The sequence below is a fragment of the Eleutherodactylus coqui genome, chromosome 9, assembly GCF_035609145.1.
Source record: "Eleutherodactylus coqui strain aEleCoq1 chromosome 9, aEleCoq1.hap1, whole genome shotgun sequence".
NCBI lineage: Eukaryota > Metazoa > Chordata > Amphibia > Anura > Eleutherodactylidae > Eleutherodactylus > Eleutherodactylus coqui.
The window spans coordinates 15,859,736-15,878,828 of record NC_089845.1 but is presented as its reverse complement, the minus strand read 5'-3'; the positions used below and the strand labels follow the sequence as shown (position 1 = coordinate 15,878,828).

Genomic DNA, 19,093 nt, shown 5'->3' with positions numbered 1-19,093 from the left:
TTTCAAATGAAATTTCAAATGTGGCCAACGTCCTTCCAATGACAATGGTGTGGAATCCGTCAGCTAAATTGTTTTCGGTCGAATGATGATTTTGTTTGAAATCAGCTTAGGGCCCCCTTCACACGGACGCATTTGTATTTGTGCGATGTATGAGGCGTTAGATTTGTGCGTGTATCAGCGTATTTTATTGTGCTTCTTGCGCATGCCGGTCCTGTTCATTTGCGTGCAGCAGCCGAGCACGCCCCAATTTAAATGGCTATTTAACCTATTGAGTTCCAGATGTGTCCTTCTTTTCACGGACCTGCACATCTTGTGCATCCAACAGACATAATTTGAACCTTTGATGCGTGAATATGCAGAATAATAGAGGAGGTTGAATTTTTTTCTTTGCTCTCGGGAAGGGAAGTGAGAAGGACCAATTGCATTCAATGGGTTCTGTTCTCTGTGTATTTCTCTTCCCCGTGGTTTTGCTCTGTTTTTACACATCCACGTGCGTATTGTGTGTACATCTGCGCACCCTCCTTTTCCTTTCAGCACTTTCAGTGACGGAACGTCTGGCCGGAGGTTCAGACGCAGATGTGAAACCACCATTAGTGTAATGTGTATGGGCACATTTAGGCCACTTTCATATGGACTGAGAAAATCGCACAAGTGATTTTTTTGCTCACCCTGAACCGTGTCATGTTTGAGAACAAAAGCGCAGCATTTTCTAACCTTTCGCCTTCCTTGGAACGCATCGCATTCTGTTGTTTTCAATGGAACTGTAAAACACATCGCATGGGGAAACACTTGCCATTCCTGTAATGTGGCTGAAAGTCGTGTCGGAGGATCGCTACTTCACAAAAGTAATTGTGATTTAAATCACTCCTTGTGATTTAAGGAGTAGCGTCTTGCATCTGCGGGTAAATTGCACGTTTCACGGCCCGATATTGCACTTACCCGTGTGTAGGTAGCCTTAGGCCTCATGTCCATGGGGAAAATCAGATCTGCTGCGGATTTGTAACGCGGATTTGGGCTGTGGATGCAGTGCGGATGCAGTGTAATTGTCTTTTATTTTTCACGCGGGAGATCAATTGAGCTATGTGCTCTATGAGCTCCCGCACGCGTGATCCGCACTAAAATGGAGCATGTCCAATTTTTTTCATGCTCCAGAAATTTTTTAACCCCTTAGTGACCAAGCCTGTTTGCGCCTTAATGACGAGGCCAAATTTTGCAAATCTGACACGTGTCACTTTAGCATGGAAAAACACCAGAAAGGTTTTGCATATCCAAGCGATTCTGACATTGTTTTTTCGCCACATGTTGTACTTCATCTAAGCGGAAAAAAAGACCGATAGAATTTGTGTTTATTTATTAAAAGCGCCAAAATTGGGAAAATTTTGAAAAAATCGTCATTTTTTCACATTTCCAACTGCAATATCTCAAATATGTGCAAACATAATATAGAAATTGTTGTTAAGATATATATTTCCATCCGTTTACTTTATTTTTGGCGCACATTGGAAAAACTTTCATTTTTTTTTTAACCATTTAGGAGACGATGTACAAATTTAACATTACTTTTCAGCATTTTGAGGAACACTTTGTTTTCCTACACCAAGCCAAGATTGGAAAGGCTCATAGGAGTCAAAATGATAGATACCCCCACAAATGACCCCATTTTAAAAACTACACCCTTTAAGGTATTCACTGAGGGGTGTCATGAGTATTTTAACCCCACAGTTTTTTTTTTAGGAGTCAATGCAATTTAGAAGAGAAAAACTAAAATTTCATATTTTTGCAAATATGTCATTTTAAAGACAGGACTTTTTTCTATAGTACACATGAAAATTAGGATTTGCACCCCAGAATGGATACCCCTGTTTGTCCCGTGCTCAGAAACATAGCCATTGTGGCCCTAATCTTACGTCTGAATGCACAATGGGACCCAAAATGAAAGGAGCAACTGGTGGCTTTCGGAACAGAAATATTGCTTGAAGGAGATTTAGGCCCTTTTGCACACTTGTAGAGCCATTGAGTGACCAAAACGATGGAGAACGCCCACAAGTGACCCCATTTTGAAAAGTAGACCCCTTAACGAATTTATCTAGGGGTACGATGACTTTTTTGACTTCACAGTTTTTGAATGAATCTAAGCCAAGCCGAAGGAAAAAAATTACGATTTTCATTTTTTGGGTAATTCTGTCATTTCAAAAGCAGTTTTTTTTGTACCGCACATATATGAATGAAGACTTGCACCCCTAAATGGATACCCCTGTTTGTCCCGTGCTCAGAAACATACCCATTGTGGCCCTTATCTTACGTCTGGATGCACAATGGGGCCCAAAATGAAAGGAGCAACCGGTGGCTTTCGGAACAGAAATTTTGCTTGAAGGAGATTTAGTCCCCATTGCCCACTTGTAGAGCCATTGAGTGACCAAAACGATGGAGAACCCCCACAAGTGACCCCATTTTGAAAAGTAGACCCCTTAACGAATTTATCTAGGGGTACGATGACTTTTTTGACTTCACAGTTTTTGAATGAATCTAAGCCAAGCAGAAGGAAAAAATTATGATTATCATTTTTTTGGCAATTGTGTGAATTTAAAAACAGTTTTTTTTGTACAGTGTACATAGGAATGAAGACGTTCACCCCAAAATGGCTACCCCCGTTTGTCCCGTGTTCAGAAACATACCCATTGTGGCCCTAATCTACTTAAAGGAAACAAAGCTAGGCCTATAATGGAAGGAGCACCCGTTGGATTTCAGGGTACAACGGAATAAATTCCAGTCCCCATTGCCCACTTGTAGAGCCATTGAGCGGCCAAAATGATAGAGAACCCCCACAAATGACCCTATTTTGAAAACTAGACCCCTTAACAAATTCATCTAGGGGTGTACTGCGTATTTTGACCCCACAATATTTGAATGAATCTAAGCAAAGCAAAAGGAAAAAAATACGATTTTCATTTTTTGGCAATTGTGTGAATTTAAAAACAGGTTTTTTTTGTACAGTGTACATAGGAATGAAGACTTTCCCCCCCAAAATGGATCCCCCCGTTTGTCCCGTGTTCAGAAACATACCCCTTGTGGCCCTAATCTACTTACAGGACACATGGCTAGGCCCATAATGGAGGGAATGCCCGCTGGATTTCAGGGCAGAACTGAATAAATCCCAGGCCCCATTGCCCACTTATACGGAAAAAAATTTGACTTCCTAAAAATAATCCCCCCACCCCCCACCCCCCACCATCCCCATTTTTTGGCATTCCCTAAATATTAGATAAAGGTAATAATATAAACTTCGTTTTATGTCCGAAGACAGGGGTAATTACAGAGGCTGGTTGGGTTGGGCACATGGGGCAAGAAAACCGGGTATCCCCCCCCCTCCTCTCATGTATTTTGGGGGGTATTTCGTGACCTCAGCGGTGGGTATGGGGTGTAAAAAGTGGCGATCTGTGAGGCTTTGTAATCTTGCTGCAGTGCGGCGGTCTCACAGAGAAAACGCTCAACAAGCTGCTCCTGGAACTGCATGAAGGCGAGCGTTCCAGGGGCTTCTTGTAAATTACGGATTACTGGTAGCGGTCTGAATAACGCCGGGCTCACATGGCCTTATGTGGAATCTGCTTGTGGAGGCCCGCTGCGGATTCCAGCTGTGAGCCCAGCTGTGACCCTGCGTACGGCCACGTAATGTACTGCGCATAACTGCCTATTCGCACAGACGGTCATGCGCAGTACTTTTTTTTTTGTTTGCATTTCCCGCGCCGTCTCTTAGAGATGACCCGGGTACCCGCAGCCCGTACACAATGTATTTGCACATGGGCTGCGGGTATATCTGCGGTCATAGAGCACAATGGGCTCTAGGTCGCGGATATCCGCGGTAAAATATAGCATGCCGTGTTCTGTTTCTGCGAGTGGATTCCGTAATTCCGACCCGCTAATAGGGGGGAATTGTGTAATCCAATGCATGTGATTGATCCGTGGATTACCGCTGATCAAGCGCATGCAGAACCCGTAATTCCTCTCTGGTCATGTGTGACCGGCCTAATGTTAGATCACTACTTTATCACGTGACCGGGGACCGCTCAACGAGGCTGCCGGTCACTGCTCCAAGCACTCAGCGACCGTTGGTTGCTGGGAGCAAGGAGATTTAAAATTTCCTGGGCTCCCCGGCTCCTGCGAATGTGTCCGCCGTTTTGCCGGCGGGAGCATGCGCAGCAGCCGGAAGGGTCCATGGAGGATAATCGCATCTGGATTCAAATGCGGAAGCCTCCGGGAAGATGTTTCATCTCCCCCCACCGATCGCATCGGTGCAGGGAGATTTTGAATTTGCCGGGCTCGCCGGCCTTCTGCGCATGCGCGCCACATTGGCACATCACAGAAGCCAGCGGGGGGTCCCGACACCGGCCGGCGGACATCGGCGAACCTGAGGTGAGTATTTTCACCTCCCCTCATGGATCCGATCCATGAGGGGAGGTGAAGCTTTTCTTTTTTTACACTTTTTTTCACTTTTCCGCGATCGTCGTTATCCATTGGATAACGACGATCGCGGTACTGGGGACCTCTCACCGCGGTCCCCGCTTACATCTCCTGCCTCCCGGCTACCTACAGGAGCCGGGAGCGAGGAGATTTTAAGTCTCCCGCGCCGCCGGGCCTTCTGCGCATGCGGCTGAAGTAATGCCGCCTGGCGCGCATGCGCAGAAGGACGGCTACGGCGCCCGGAGCATCGGGACAGCGGGGAGTCGTGCGGCGGACCTCGGTGAGTTTTTCAGCTGCTCCGATGGATCCGATCCATCGGAGCAGCTGAATATGTCACTTTTTTTGCAGTTTAATTTACTTGTTTGCGATCGGCGCTATCCATTGCATAGCGCTGATCGCAATGCCGGGGGGGGGGGGCTCCAAACAGCCCGGGATGACAGCTCCATGCTGTCAGCTACCTGCGGACACCGACAGCATGGAGCTGTCACGTTCCAGAGCCCGAGGGGCTTTATTCTCTGCAGGACACATGTTTTTACGTCCTCAGAGAATAAAGCCCACTTCGGGAGGACGTAAAAACACTATGGGCTGGTCATTAAGGGGTTAATTACCATCCGCAGGTATTTATCTACCTGCGGGTGGTCAATGCATTCCTATGGGGCGCGGATCCGCGTGCGGGAAAAACGTTTTAATTCTTATTTTCCCTGTGGACATGAGGCCTTAGGCGTCCTGCACACAACAGGGCTGGATCCGGCATGCGGGGTCCCCTATCAGGATCCGCCCCTGTGCCTGGCTGGTGCACAGTACAGATAAAGCCGTGCCGTCACTAGGCAATAACGCAGATCTCGCAACCCTTCTGCAGTGGTCATTGCGGAAAGGCCCGTGGGACGGACGGCTCACATTGACTTCATTGGAAGATGTCGGTGCAGAAAACGCACAGAATGGAGCATGCTGCGATTTTTCTGCTCGTGTGCAGGACGCAGCCGGTCTCCATAGGAGGCTATGAGCAGTATTTGCTGCGGAATCTGGGGGCAGCCCGTGTGTAGGAGCCCTAAATCATTCTGTGGCAGTGTATAAGAGGAACAGGCAGGTGCTTGGAACAGGAACATTCATAGATGGCTTTGCTGTGAATACCCCAGAAAATGTGGTTTGTATCTCGTGTATTGAGTAATCTAATGTACCCTGTATAAGATGTCCCGACCTTGTAAACACAGCGTAATAATAAACCACCGATAACAATAATACTAATAACAAACTTGTCACTCCATTTATTTAGACTGAAACGAAACCTGTTCAGATGATGCAGCTGAAAGCACCACTCAGCATCAGAACCGTGAAGGAAGATAATTTGCTGATCCTGGATATCCCGTTTGATGGCAAAAGAATGAGTCTGCTGATTATAATGCCCATCTGCATTGAGGACGACTCTACTGGACTAGAAAAGGTAACAGCATTGTGACAATGAAGGCGTTTAATAATATCCACAGATTGACTTCTAAGTATAAGCCCCCTCTCACATCTGCGTTGGGGTCAGTTCAAGGTTGCTGTCTCTCTGCTACATTTTTGGATGTGAGAAACTGAAAAAAAAGGGAAAAAAATTTATCCAATTTTTTTTCAGAATGAAACCTTTCTGTTTGCCTTCCATTTTTTTTAACCCCATTGAAATCAATGGGGGGAAAAAAAGAACTGTTTTCATTTTATTTCAGTTTCTCTCCAACAAAGACAGAACAGAGAGACGAGAATGCTGAACTGACCCTAACGCCGGTGTGAAAGTGGCCTAAACTGTGTTTGTAGAGAGTCACTTTTATGTACCTTATTATGAATCAATGTATAGATGTCCAATGGTCTGCTATAGATTACTAAAGAAGGGAGGATGGCATGTATTATGGACATAGATAACTTACGAAAAGTGCCACTTCCTCTGCTAAACTATTCAACTTAAGGCCCATTTACATGCAACGATTATTGCTCAAAATTCATTAAACAATAGCATACGAGCGATAATCGTTGCATATAAATGCTACTATTGTTTACTCTTCAGCTGAAAGATGATTTTTAAGGTGAGCTCAAAATCCTTCATTTAGCCAGAGAGTAGATAACACGGACTGCACGCTGTGTTCTCCACTGGATCAGCTGATTACATTGTATTCATGCTGGCAGCCCATGAAAGCACATGCAAGAACAAAGGAGCTGATTGCAGAGCTGAGACCACCTGCTGAGTTCTGCAAGAAACATCTGGAGGCTCATTTGCACGCAAATGAAGCTAATAGGCATTAGGACTTTATGCAAAATGATTTCTAAGGGCGCCTGCACACGAGCGGAAATTCCGCAGTGGGATTTCCTGCAGGATTTCCGCCGCTGGAAACCTGCATAGGATTGCGTTAACAAACGCAATCCTATGCAGACAGCCGCGGTTTGGCCGCGCGAAATCTCGCGCGGCAAACAAACCGCGGCATGTTCTATTTCTGTGCCGGGCTCACAGAGCCCGGCACAGAAACGTCACTTACCCGCCGCCGGCTCCGGTCTGCGCATGCGCCGGCTGCCCGGCTAGCCGGCACATCAAACTGCCAGAGCCGCGGGCACGGGTGAGTACGCGCTGGTCCCTGCAGGCGCTCGGGTTGGGTCGCCGCCAGATCCGACCCGCCCGTCTGCAGGCGGCCTAAAACTGTCAATCTTTCAATCCTTTGAAAGATTGTCTTTGCATGTAAATGAGCCTTTACTGTATCTCTTGTATCCTTACAGAACCTTAACCTACATCAGTGATTGAATGCCTTATATTTATTGTTCTGCTCCTCCCTTTTATGTGAAAACTCAAAGGATACAACTTTGAAACAATGTAAATATCAATGTCTCCTAATTTAACCATACCAGCTGCCCCATGGATTCAACCCCTCCCCATAATGCTACTGCCTTCTCCTTCTCTTTGAACTCACTCTCTCTCTCTCTCTCTCTCTCTCTCTTTCTCTTTCTCTCTCTCTCTCTCTCTCTTTCTCTTTCTCTTTCTCTCTCTCTCTCTCTCTTTCTCTTTCTCTTTCTCTTTCTCTCTCTCTCTCTTTCTCTTTCTCTTTCTCTCTCTCTCTCTCTTTCTCTCTCTCTTTCTCTCTCTCTCTCTCTCTCTCTCTCTCTCTATCTCCTCCTTTTCTCATCAACAAATTATTGCTTTTTGTATTTACTCTTTATATATATATATATATGATCAGAGGATATATAGCAGTAACAACACGGGCAAAGAAAGCCGATGATGTCACCACTTTCACTTCCACTTCTGATGGCAAAGAGCGCTGCGTTCAAAAGCACGGTAAACACTGTACACAGTGTTTTTGACAGCTTTGAAAACGCCTCCCATTGACTTCGAAGGGGGATGCATTGTGTTTAAAAATGCTTAAATGCCAAAATTAGAACAGACAGAACTTGAAAAACACGGCATTAGAAACGCCGTCTTCAAACGCTGGTCTGAAAAGCCCCATTTAAATCAATGGAGGCATTTTGTAGCATTTAGTGCGGCGTTTGATGTACAAAGCGTTGTGTTAGAGTGGACTGAGGGGTTAAAAATAAAGCATATGGGAGAACAGGTCTTGTAAATATGATGTGGTCTTATGCAATCCCTTCCCCCGGTGAATACCTGCGGCAATGTAAAGGAAACATGTTAAACACAGATTGGAAACCCCAACAAGGCATTGTGCCAGGAGATGCGCTGCGCCTAGGACAGAGGACAATAAACAAGTTAGGCTTTAGTTTTAACTGGAAATAAATGGATAAACAACAAGTCAGAGGGCCAGAGGGCATAACCCCTCCACGATACAGCCAGGTGCCCACTTTGCCAGTTAAATGGCTGGTGCCATAGGTGATAGCGCCCCCTATTTGGTCCTTGAGATCCCACTACAAAACCACATTATTGTTACGCAGCAACCAAGCAGGGGATTGAAATTCACCTATATTGTTGGGAGCGACACACTAACAACTCCAAAGTGCCCAGATTCATTGTTGCCATTAGTCAGGCCACTTCTGATCCGATGTGTAACTGATGTGCCAAACTTTGGTGATGTTGAAGCAAGTTTTGTATGTTGCAAAGACGAACAGAACTCGCAGGAAAACACAACCCATTATTTGCAATCTGTGTTTACATGGGTGATTTACTCTTGCAGTGATGCCAGCAAAAGGAAAAATCGCAGGATGATCTATTTTTGTGCGAGTCTCGCATGAGAATAGAACATGTAGATGTTGGGTTTCTCACACATCACACAGTACAAGGATGGGGTGTCTGTATGCTGTGTGAAGCAAGTCGTGCCTGAGAATGTTGGGTGCTACTCACTGTCACCCGTGTGAGTGCTGCCAAAGGGCTCTTTTACACAAGCATATATCAGCCCGCCATTTTCACGGTCGTCCAATATACGCTATGATCTGCTGCATTGGATTCCAATGCATCAGATCATGTGGCCATATTCCTGTGACATAAAGAAGCCCGGCTGGTCCAATATAGCGCAGGGCGATTTTACGTCGGGCCCAAAAGATAGTCCTGGAACTATCTTATGGGCCGGAATACGTCAGCCGCTGCATGGGCTTTTATGGAAGCCAATGACAGCGGCCAGGATTTGCAGGGAGAGCGCTGGCCCTTTAAAAAACAATGCAGGAGAAATCATTGATGATGACGAAGGGAAAGCAAATCTAATAAACAGTTTCTTCTCAAGTGTGTTCACCAAAGAAAAGGAAATGCCACACGAGATGCAGGGGAATAAAATGAACCCCTCACAAAATATCTCATACCTAACGCAGGAGGAGGTGCGGAAGCGTCTAAAGAAAACTAAAATTGATAAATCACCGGGCCCAGATGGATTACACCCAAGGATACTAAAGGAACTAAGTGACGAGATAGCTAGGCCGCTATACCTAATATTTCTAGACACTATCAAGACCGGAGTAGTACCATTGGACTGGCGCATTGCCAACGTGGTTCCAATTTACAAAAAAGGGAGCAAAAGTGAGCCTGGTAACTACAGGCCAGTAAGTCTCACTTCAGTAACGGGAAAAATTTTCGAGGGGATTCTGAGAGACGCCATCGATGAGTACCTCAAGGAGATTAAGGGAATAACTCCTCACCAGCATGGATTCATGAAGGGTCGCTCATGTCAGACAAATCTGATCAGTTTCTACGATGAAGTAAGCTCTAAGCTGGACCTGGGAGAATCTATTGATCTTGTATATCTGGACTTCTCTAAAGCCTTTGACACCGTGCCACATAATAGGCTAATATACAAAATGAGGCAGCTCGGACTGGGCGAAAACGTGTGTAAGTGGGTAAAAAATTGGCTCAACGATAGAAAGCAGAGGGTGGTAATAAATGGTTCGTACTCTGATTGGACCACAGTCGCTAGCGGGGTGGCACAGGGTTCAGTATTAGGCCCCACTCTGTTCAACATATTTATCAATGACCTGATAGAGGGGCTGCACAGCAAAATATCAATATTTGCAGATGACACAAAATTATACAATATAATTAATGCAACGGAGGACAATGTGCGGCTACAAACGGACCTGGATAAGCTGGGGGCTTGGGCAGAAAAATGGCAAATGAAGTTCAATGTTGAAAAATGTAAGACTATGCACATAGGCAAGAGGAACGGATGTCACAAATATTCACTCAATGGGGTACCGCTAGGGAAAAGTGATATGGAAAAGGATCTGGGGGTATTAGTGGATAATAGACTAAACTGGAGTAACCAATGCCAGTCAGCCGCTGCAAAGGCAAATAAAGTCTTGGGGTGCATCAAAAGAGGTATAGGGGCGAAGGACGAGAACATTATCCTTCCATTATATAAGGCACTTGTCAGGCCTCACATGGAATACTGCGTACAATTCTGGACACCGGTGCTCAGGAAAGATGTCACAGTGCTGGAGGGGGTTCAAAGAAGAGCGACTAAACTAATACATGGAATGACGGGACTGGAATACCCAGAGAGGCTATCCAAATTGGGACTATTTACTCTAGAAAAAAGAAGGTTAAGAGGCGACCAAATAACCATGTATAAGTACATGAGGGGACAACACATGGATCTCTCCCGCGATCTGTTTACACCCAGGACGACGACGGTAACAAGAGGGCATCCGCTACGATTAGAGGAAAGTAGGTTTCATCACCAACACAGAAAGGGGTTCTTTACTGTAAGAGCAGTTAGACTGTGGAACTCTCTACCGGAGGAAGTGGTGATGGCAAAATCCATAGAGGAGTTTAAAAGGGGACTTGATGTCTTTCTGGAGAGGAAGGATATCACAGGATATAAATTTTAGGTTAAGTGTCAATCCTGGTATATAGGCAGGTAGGAACTATTAGGGGTTGATCCAGGGAACAGTCTGATTGCCATTAGGGAGTCGGGAAGGAATTTTTTCCCCAAAAGGGCTAATTGACTTCTGGCCTTGGGTTTTTTTTGCCTTCCTCTGGATCAACACAGTAGGATAGACAGGCTGGACTAGATGGACATGGTCTTCATTCGGCCTTACATACTATGTTACTATGTTATGTTAGAGAAGGTAGGTGAGAGGGAGTTTAGCAGCGTGACTGCTAAACTCCCTCTTCTCTCTTCCTCTTTCCTCCCCTCCAGCTGATTGCAATAGGAGGGGGCGGGACGCCCCCTCCCATTGCAAGCAGCCAGACGGGAGGAGAGAGGAGGTGAGCCGGCGAAGGGGAGGGAAGGGGATGGGGCAACAGCATGGCGGTCTCCGTGTATATGCGCCGGGGCCCATGCCGTCTTAACAAGTGCACAAACGTTAGATTTGTGCGCCTGCTTACGAGTTTTTACTCCTCAAATCATAGCGTATATCGGCCAGCCATGAAAATGGCAGCTGATATACGCTCGTGTGAAAGAGCCATTAGTCTTATAATAGTATACCTCTTCCTGTTATGTAGAGAAAACCTTTCAGCAATCATTATCATAACAGTCAATTAAATGATGTCAACCTGGGATAAACTTTCACAGGGTAAGGAGTCCTTCACACGAGCGTATGAGTTTTTACGTTCACTCGTCTGCACGGTGAATTCACATGAATGGACGATTTCCCGCGATCAAGTCCCGAATTAATTAGCGTTTTGGCATCCATTCGAATGGCGACCGTATTAGCAAAACAATACATCGCAGCCCGGAAATCCCTTGCACGGCATAAATCCTCGGAATGACTTCAAATGCCTAAATAGAGGCACCTGTAAGCTTTCCACAGTGTTGGACGCTGCTAAACTGCCCCCCCCCCTCCCTTTTTTTTCTGCTCCCATAGGAGTCTATGGGAGCCACCAGCGTAACATGGTCGAAAGATAGAATCAGAACTATCTTTTTACCCAGCATATAATAGCAGATACGGATTTCAATCACATATGTTTTTATACGCCGCAATGTACGCCACCCATGTGAACGAATGCATTGGAAACCAATACCTCAGATAGTTGCGTATATTGGACGGCCGTGAAAATGCAGCTACATAGCTACATATATATACGGTTGTGTGAATAAAGCCTAAAACTTAAGCTGTACTTGAGATTGGCCTTCTAAAGAGCATGGCTTAAGGCGTGGCCCACCTGTAGCAGAAGATAGAATGGAAAAGAGAGAGAACAAAAAAGAGTGAAAGGGCACTAAAAAAGCCCAGTCCGATGCAAAAGAGAGAGTGATTGCAAAAGAGACAGAGAATAAGAACAAAGAATGGTATGGTCTACTTGTGTTGCATATTTGGGTAGCCAGTAATATATTGGTGTAGATCAGTGAGTATACCAACCAGCATTATTGGCAACCTATTGTGTGCTATAGAAGCTTTTACCTTGTGAAACAGCTTCTAGTGTGACATAAGCAATGGTGAGGATATGCTGAGAGTTGTAGTTTTGCAAATTAGAATGCTGCTGATCTGTGAATGCAGTACTGATGTAATGTAGCCAGAGACAGAACCCACAGTGACTCACAGGTGATATTTTCTGGACTCTTTCTCTTTCTTCTTCATCTAGTCCAGACCTTCATGACTTCTCCAGCTAATTCTTGCCTCTGTGGAGTTTGCTACTCTGAAAATCATAGTGCTACACAATTCGTCACCTGAATATAGTGTTACTTACTGTACCCCCGGAAATAAATTATAATACACAATTTGCCCTATGAAATGAATTATAATGCAGAGCCTCCTGAAATAAATGATTCAACATCCAAAGTGGCAGCACTTCCCCTGGTATATGGGTGTGGTGCTGATTTCATAGCTACATGGTCGATGGCTCGTGAATACTAAGGTCTCTATCAAACAGGTGAAAGCGATATCGCCGTGAGAAAATCGCATCGATATCGCATCTGTATTCGGTGCGATATCTCTGCTTTTACTAACGGCGATATTGTGATTTTGTGTCGCTATAAAGTTGCGCGACTTTGTAGCGCTTTTCCTGGGATTTTCGGGGGTGGGGGGGCTTGAAATATAAGCCTTACCCCGAAAATGAGCCCTACCTGCCTTTAAAAACATAAAGAATACATTACCTAAGTGGCGCTGTCAGCTCCGCTGTGCATCTCCTCTGCATCTCCAGCAGACTTGCTTGTTTTTTCACCCAGCGCTTCCTGGTTTGGAGGTCCAAAATCCCCGCCTCCAGGAAGCACATGAGCCATGGTAACCAATCACAGCCAGTGCTTCCTGGAGGCGGGGATTTTAAACCTCCAAACCAGGAAGCGCTGGGGGAAAACTTCAAGCAATTCTGCCAGAGATACAGAGGAGACAGTCAGAGCCGGACGGCGCATCTTAGGTGATGCATTCCTTTTTCTTTTTCTTTTTAAATACAGATAGGGCTTATTTTAGGGACAAACAGTAGGACTTCCTACTGTAAAAGTTGCATCGCACCGCACGAAAACCACGTTTTCATGCGATGCAACAGAAAGAAAGCCTCCATTGGGAACCATGGGTTACAAAAAAAAAATCGCAAATCACAGCTGTATAGAGCATGCTGTGATTTTGTAATCTCTCAATGTAGCAACCTACAAAACATCACTAATGTGAAATAACCCACTGGAAAGCATGGGCTTCACATACAAGGTATTTGTAGCGCTATGTCATCATGAGAAAATCACGCGATTTTATCGCTCATGTAAAACTGGCCTAAAGCATAAAAACTGGAGAGCGCACACTTGAAAATTGAGTGCTAAAATAATAGTGGTTTATTGAACAATTTCAGATGCAGGCAGAATTGTGAAGATTTGGGTAAAGCCTTTTATCAAGCAATATGAGATGTATGGAATAGGGACAAATTTGCCCGTGAAGCTATGACTGTGTGCCGCCGAAGCTTACCTGTTACTAGAGCTGCAGTTGAACGCCAACGTTTCCCATGTCCTGCTCACTTCTTCCCCAGTCTCTCTGGTTTCTGCCCATAGGACTCATGTGCGCTCCTGCTCTTCAATTGAGTCCTCCACCAATCCCACTGCATCTCCGGCTATATTAGGCATCCTCCCCTCATGGATGATGCCTAAGCAGTTTGGTCTCCTACTACCATTTTAGGTAAAGCCCCTGGTTGTATTTCTTCTTACTCTGACCCTAGCTTGACTTTAAGAATGCTGAGTTCTGTGCTCCCTGACCTCATCTCTGTACAATGGACTTCATTATTGCCCAGGCCAACAGCCTGGACTTCGTTCTTGCACATGTGCCACCAGCCCTGACTACAGTTTGTCATCCTGCTATGCTCCTGTTCAGATCTTTAGGTACCGCACCTCGGCCCAGTGCAGCATCAGCAGCCACACTAACAGGACTATCTGTGTGAGTAATGGCTTGGAATCGTATTCTGTTTGGAGGGGTCTGTCGGCATTCTCCAGTCAACGACAAGAATAATGTTCAGATCTTCTGTTTCAGCACTCATTGCTACAACCAATGTCTACATTCAGTTGCTCCACTCCTGAAACTACCAGTACATCCATGATGGATGTCAAACTTGATTTTTCCTCCACATACCATCCAGAGTCCAATGGCCAGGTTAAAAGGACTAATCAATCTCTGGAGCTGTTTCTTTGTGACTTGGTATACTCCCAGCAGGACTATTGGACAACCCTTCTCCGTGGGCTGAATTCTCTCACAGCAACCATGTCAACCAATACTCTGGAGCAATACTATTCTTTACACTCAGCACTCTTAAATACCACTACCAGTTTCTTCCTCCACAGATGTACCAGCAACGAATTACTGTCACGAGTTCCTAAAAATCTGGGACTAGACTAAAATTCCTCTCTCAGGCTGCTGATCTTATGAAAAAGAAGTCCTTACAGATTTTTGTGGAAATGGTGTATAGTTAGTTGTCCTCAAAAAACCTACACCTGAGGATGCCTTCATTCAGATTTGCACATTTGCTTCGCAAGGATGCGGTGGCCCAGGAGCCTTAGGGGACCCATAAGGCCTCTCTTCTCCGTATAAGGAGCCCAGTACTATGAATTATAGTTCATTATAGTTGGGGGCCCTGTTACAGGTTTTGCATTGGGGCCCAGGAGCTTCAGGTTACACCTCTGCGTTAAGGGGGTAAGAGACGTTGGGGGGCCCCAAGATAAACTTTTGCACCCGGGCCCATGAGCCTTTAGCCCCTGCTTCAAGTTTAGAGACTAATAAATCCGGTCATTTACAGACTCCGCCTGCCTTCTTTCTGGGGAATTCCAAACTACTTCCACATTTCTCTCAAGTCATCTTTATTTCCAGTTGTCTGCGTTTCCTTCACCCTCGGCAGTTGCTGCAAAAAGATACACGGTCCAAGAGATTCCTAGATATTAAAAAGTTAAGAGGCAAGCTCTTTTTTCTGGTGGATTTGAAAGGTTATGGTCCTGAGGAGAGATCATGGGAGCCCCAAGAAAACATCAATGCTCCTGAGTTAATCAATAAATATTATTCTGCAAGAAGAAGGGGTTCTGGATGAGCATGATCACTGGAACCATGGTCAGGTACTACAGTTCCCTATGTCCTACAGGTCACACTTCCTCCTCAGTCTCTCTAGTCTCTGCTCATGAGGTTCCTTTGGGCTCACGACCCCTTCCGTAAAGGGTTAGTATGCATTCCCTAATTCAGTCTTCACTAATGCCACTGCACCTTTGGCTATATTAGGCATTCTCCTGTCATGGAGATTGCCTAAGCAACTTGGTCTTCTATTGCCATTTGCGACAAAGCTCCTGTTTGAGTTTATTGTGGTTCTTATCCTTGCTTGACTTTGACCATTCTGATGTCTGTGCTTGCTCTGACCTACAGCCTGGACCTTGTTCTTGCTGCCAGCTCTGTATACAACCTGTCTTCCTGCTATGTTCCTGTGCAGACCTTCAGGTACTGCACCTCAGCCCAGTGCAGTGTCAACACCACACTACTGGGACCATTACTGTGAATAATGGCTTGGGGGCCCCACAGTAAAGTCCACATCCCACTTAGAGGTGTCAAGGATGGAAACTGGGGTTCCCCAGGTGGTTCCTCTACAGATAGCTCTAGGTCCAACCGGTGTGGCAAGGTCCATCCACATTCGCCTGCCTCATAGAAGTCTATTCTCAGACTTCACAGGAGACTGTGACTCTACTCCTTACATCTCGTATTGCTTGATAAAGGGCTTTGCCTAAAACGTTGCAATTCTGCCTGCATCTGGAGTTGTTCATATTTTTGCTCTCAATTTCTAAGTATGTGCTGTCCAATTTTTTGTCCTGAAATAAATAGTTACATGTACTGTGCCCCCTTTAAAAAATTATCTTCCTTTCTTCTCTATCTGGGTCCAGACCACCATGAAATGTCTTCCAACCACAATTCATCTCTACATGCCCCCCCTAACCTGCTGCTATTTCCAATGTGCCTCCTACATGGTAACAGTTTCTACATTGTGCCCCCCACAAAGTAACAATGCCTGCCGCTATGGTAATTATCCCCTTTTGTGGCCCTACATTAATTAGCTCCCTCTTTTGCTGGCTCCCTCAGTAATTATCTGCCTGCCTTTGCTACCTGAATGCAGTAAAACAAAAAAAGTACTATACTTACCTCTTTCACTCCCCTGGACCACTCTGGTGATCATCTCAAATGTTTCTCAGCTCCCTTCCTGACGGCAGGTCAAATTTTAACCTTGAATTAATACATACCCAATCACTTGATGATGCTGTATGACATCACAAGGAAGACTGAGTACATGCTAATTTAAAATTGCAGACTTGAGTCTGATGCCGTTCTGGGTGCATCAGAAAAAGCAATAACAGCTAAAGTGACCCATAAAATTGCTTCCTTAAGTGTTGTCCAGCGTTCTTCCAGAATAGTGGCATCTATTTTACTCCCATAAGGCTAGGTTCACACTATGCTTACATAATGCATTTCAGTGGACCATTTGACTTCAGTTAAAAGCATAACTTATACCATATAGTATGTATATGGTACTTTTTAAAATACAGTTGTATTGAAAAGTGTGATTGGTTGTGCTTTTTGATACAGTTGAGGCAACTGTATCTTGATGTACACCGTTAAAATTATGCCAAAAGGACAAACATTTTGCTATTTAAAACTACAGATAGTCCCCGACTTGCGAATTTCGCTAGTTGCGAACAATCTGTTCTGCACAGTATGATGTAATGCTATGGCAGTACATCATGATGTGCAGGGACCGGAGAGGCTTCTATCAAGCCTGATAGAAGCCTGTCCGGTCACATCGCGGTTGCTGGGCAGCCGGGGGCCTTCTGAAAGGCCCCAGGGCTGTCTATGCAGAGCGCCTAGCAAGCCGTGCGCTTGATAGGCACTCTGCATAGGCAGCCCTGGGGCCTTTCAGGAGGTCCTCGGCTGCCTAGCAACCACACAGCGTCCCGCGATCTCATCATGGGACGCTGTACGGGCCCCCTGAACGTCGGGTGCAGGCTGTTTCTTACAGCGGGCACCCGGCGGCTGCAGTTCCGACGAGCCGCGCCGCTCGTCAGAACTGTTAACACTTTAAATACCGCTGTCAGAGCGGTATTTAAAGTGTTAACAGTTCCGACAAGCGGCGCGGCTCGTCGGAACTGCTGCCGCCGGGTGCCCGCTGTAAGAACAGCCGGCACCCGACGTTGTATGGAGCGGGATCCACCCGCGATCCCGCTCCATACTACTACTTGTTTGACTTGCGAACAAAACGGCCTTGCGAACGGGCTCCTGGAACGGAACCTGTTCGCAAGTCGGGGAGTAACTGTAATTGTATTTTAGGCCTCTTTCACACGGGCTACAAAATCATTGCTACAAAATGCATGTATGTGAAGCTCCTGGCTTCCAATGGGTTCTTTCAGGCTACAAAACATCTCTCATGTGAAAGAACCCATTGGAAACCATGGACGTCATATACATGCATTTTGTAGTGAGATTTTGTAGCCCGTGTGAAAGAGGCCTCAGGCCGCATCCGCACGGGCAACATGATTTCGGCGTAAGAAAATCGCAGCAATATCACATTGGTGGTCCGTGCGATATCGCTGCGTTATCTCGCGACGATAACACGATTTCGTGTCGCAAAATAGTCACACGCGGTACTACAAAGTCACGCAACTTTGTAGCACCATGTGCAAAAGTTTTCAGGGGGTGGGGGTGTCTTGAAATATAAGCCCGACCCTGAAAATAAGCCCTAGCCGCAGTAAAAAAAACTAAAAATAATAATACATCACCTAAGGGGTGCTATGCATCTTCTCCCCTGAAGCTCCCCGACACTTGCTTGAAGTCTTCTGCCAGCCCTTTCTGGATTGGAGGATCAAAATTTCTGTACAAGTGAGAGCCACAGCAAACAATATTGCGAATATTATCATATGAGGAGCTATATAAATAGTACATTTGTCATAGCTGTGTATGAGTATATAATGACAATTATTTTTTCATTACCCTTGGATATGACACAAAACAACATTGTAATACAGATATCAGGCAAAATGGCCAGGAAGAAAGTTGGAAAGAAAATTCTACTTATTTTAGCAAATGTAGAAGTTGCATGCAACCTAGTAAAGTCATTAAAAGATGGACAATATCTCCAATAAACAAGCTTGCTTGACCACATTTCTACAATATACTAAGTAGATAAAATGAACTTGGCTTAGAGGATGTTGTGTTAATTATGTTCTTTACTTTTAGTTGGAAAGGGAACTGACCTATGAGAATTATGTCAAGTGGACCAACCCCAGCATGATGGCCAACAGCAAAGTACAGCTGAGTTTTCCTAAATTCAACTTTAAAAGCAGTCTTAACTACAAGGACAATCTGAAGAGTTTGGGCATGAATGATGTGTTCAATGAAGAGGTGGCTGATTTTTCCGGAATGTCAGAGAAGAAGGGTTTGTCTGTGTCTGAAACAATTTATGAAGCTGGTATAGATATAGGAGAGGATGGCACCGAGGCGGTAGATGCCATACGAGAGAGAGTCCTCATGTCCAAAACGGAATGCAACATTAACCACCCTTTCCTGTTCCTTGTAAAACACAGTAAAACACAGGGTATTCTACTGTTTGGTAGGTATACAGGCCCTACAGTTTTATGTTAGGTAATCTATAGAAGATTGTGTCTTTTAGTATTTTATTTCTCATTTACTAACCAGCAGGTTATTCATACTTGTATCCATATTTTGCTCACACAATATTGCTTGTGTTCTTCAATAAACAACAACCTTGAAAATAAAAGAGTGTCTTTCTTTGGCTTTCAGCAGTAAAGAA

General features: G+C 45.2%; 1 protein-coding gene across 1 annotated transcript in view; it reads left to right on the top strand.

Annotated features, from left to right (window-relative positions):
* SERPINB5 (serpin family B member 5) overlaps positions 1–19,060 on the top strand; it is a 46,224-nt gene extending 27,164 nt beyond the window's left edge. The window contains exons 6-7 of the mRNA XM_066579150.1: positions 5,732–5,899; positions 18,520–19,060. Coding sequence (XP_066435247.1) covers positions 5,732–5,899; positions 18,520–18,924 — 573 coding nt within the window. The 3' untranslated portion in view covers positions 18,925–19,060. The remainder of the gene's footprint in view (positions 1–5,731; positions 5,900–18,519) is intronic.
* Positions 19,061–19,093: the final 33 nt, after the last annotated feature.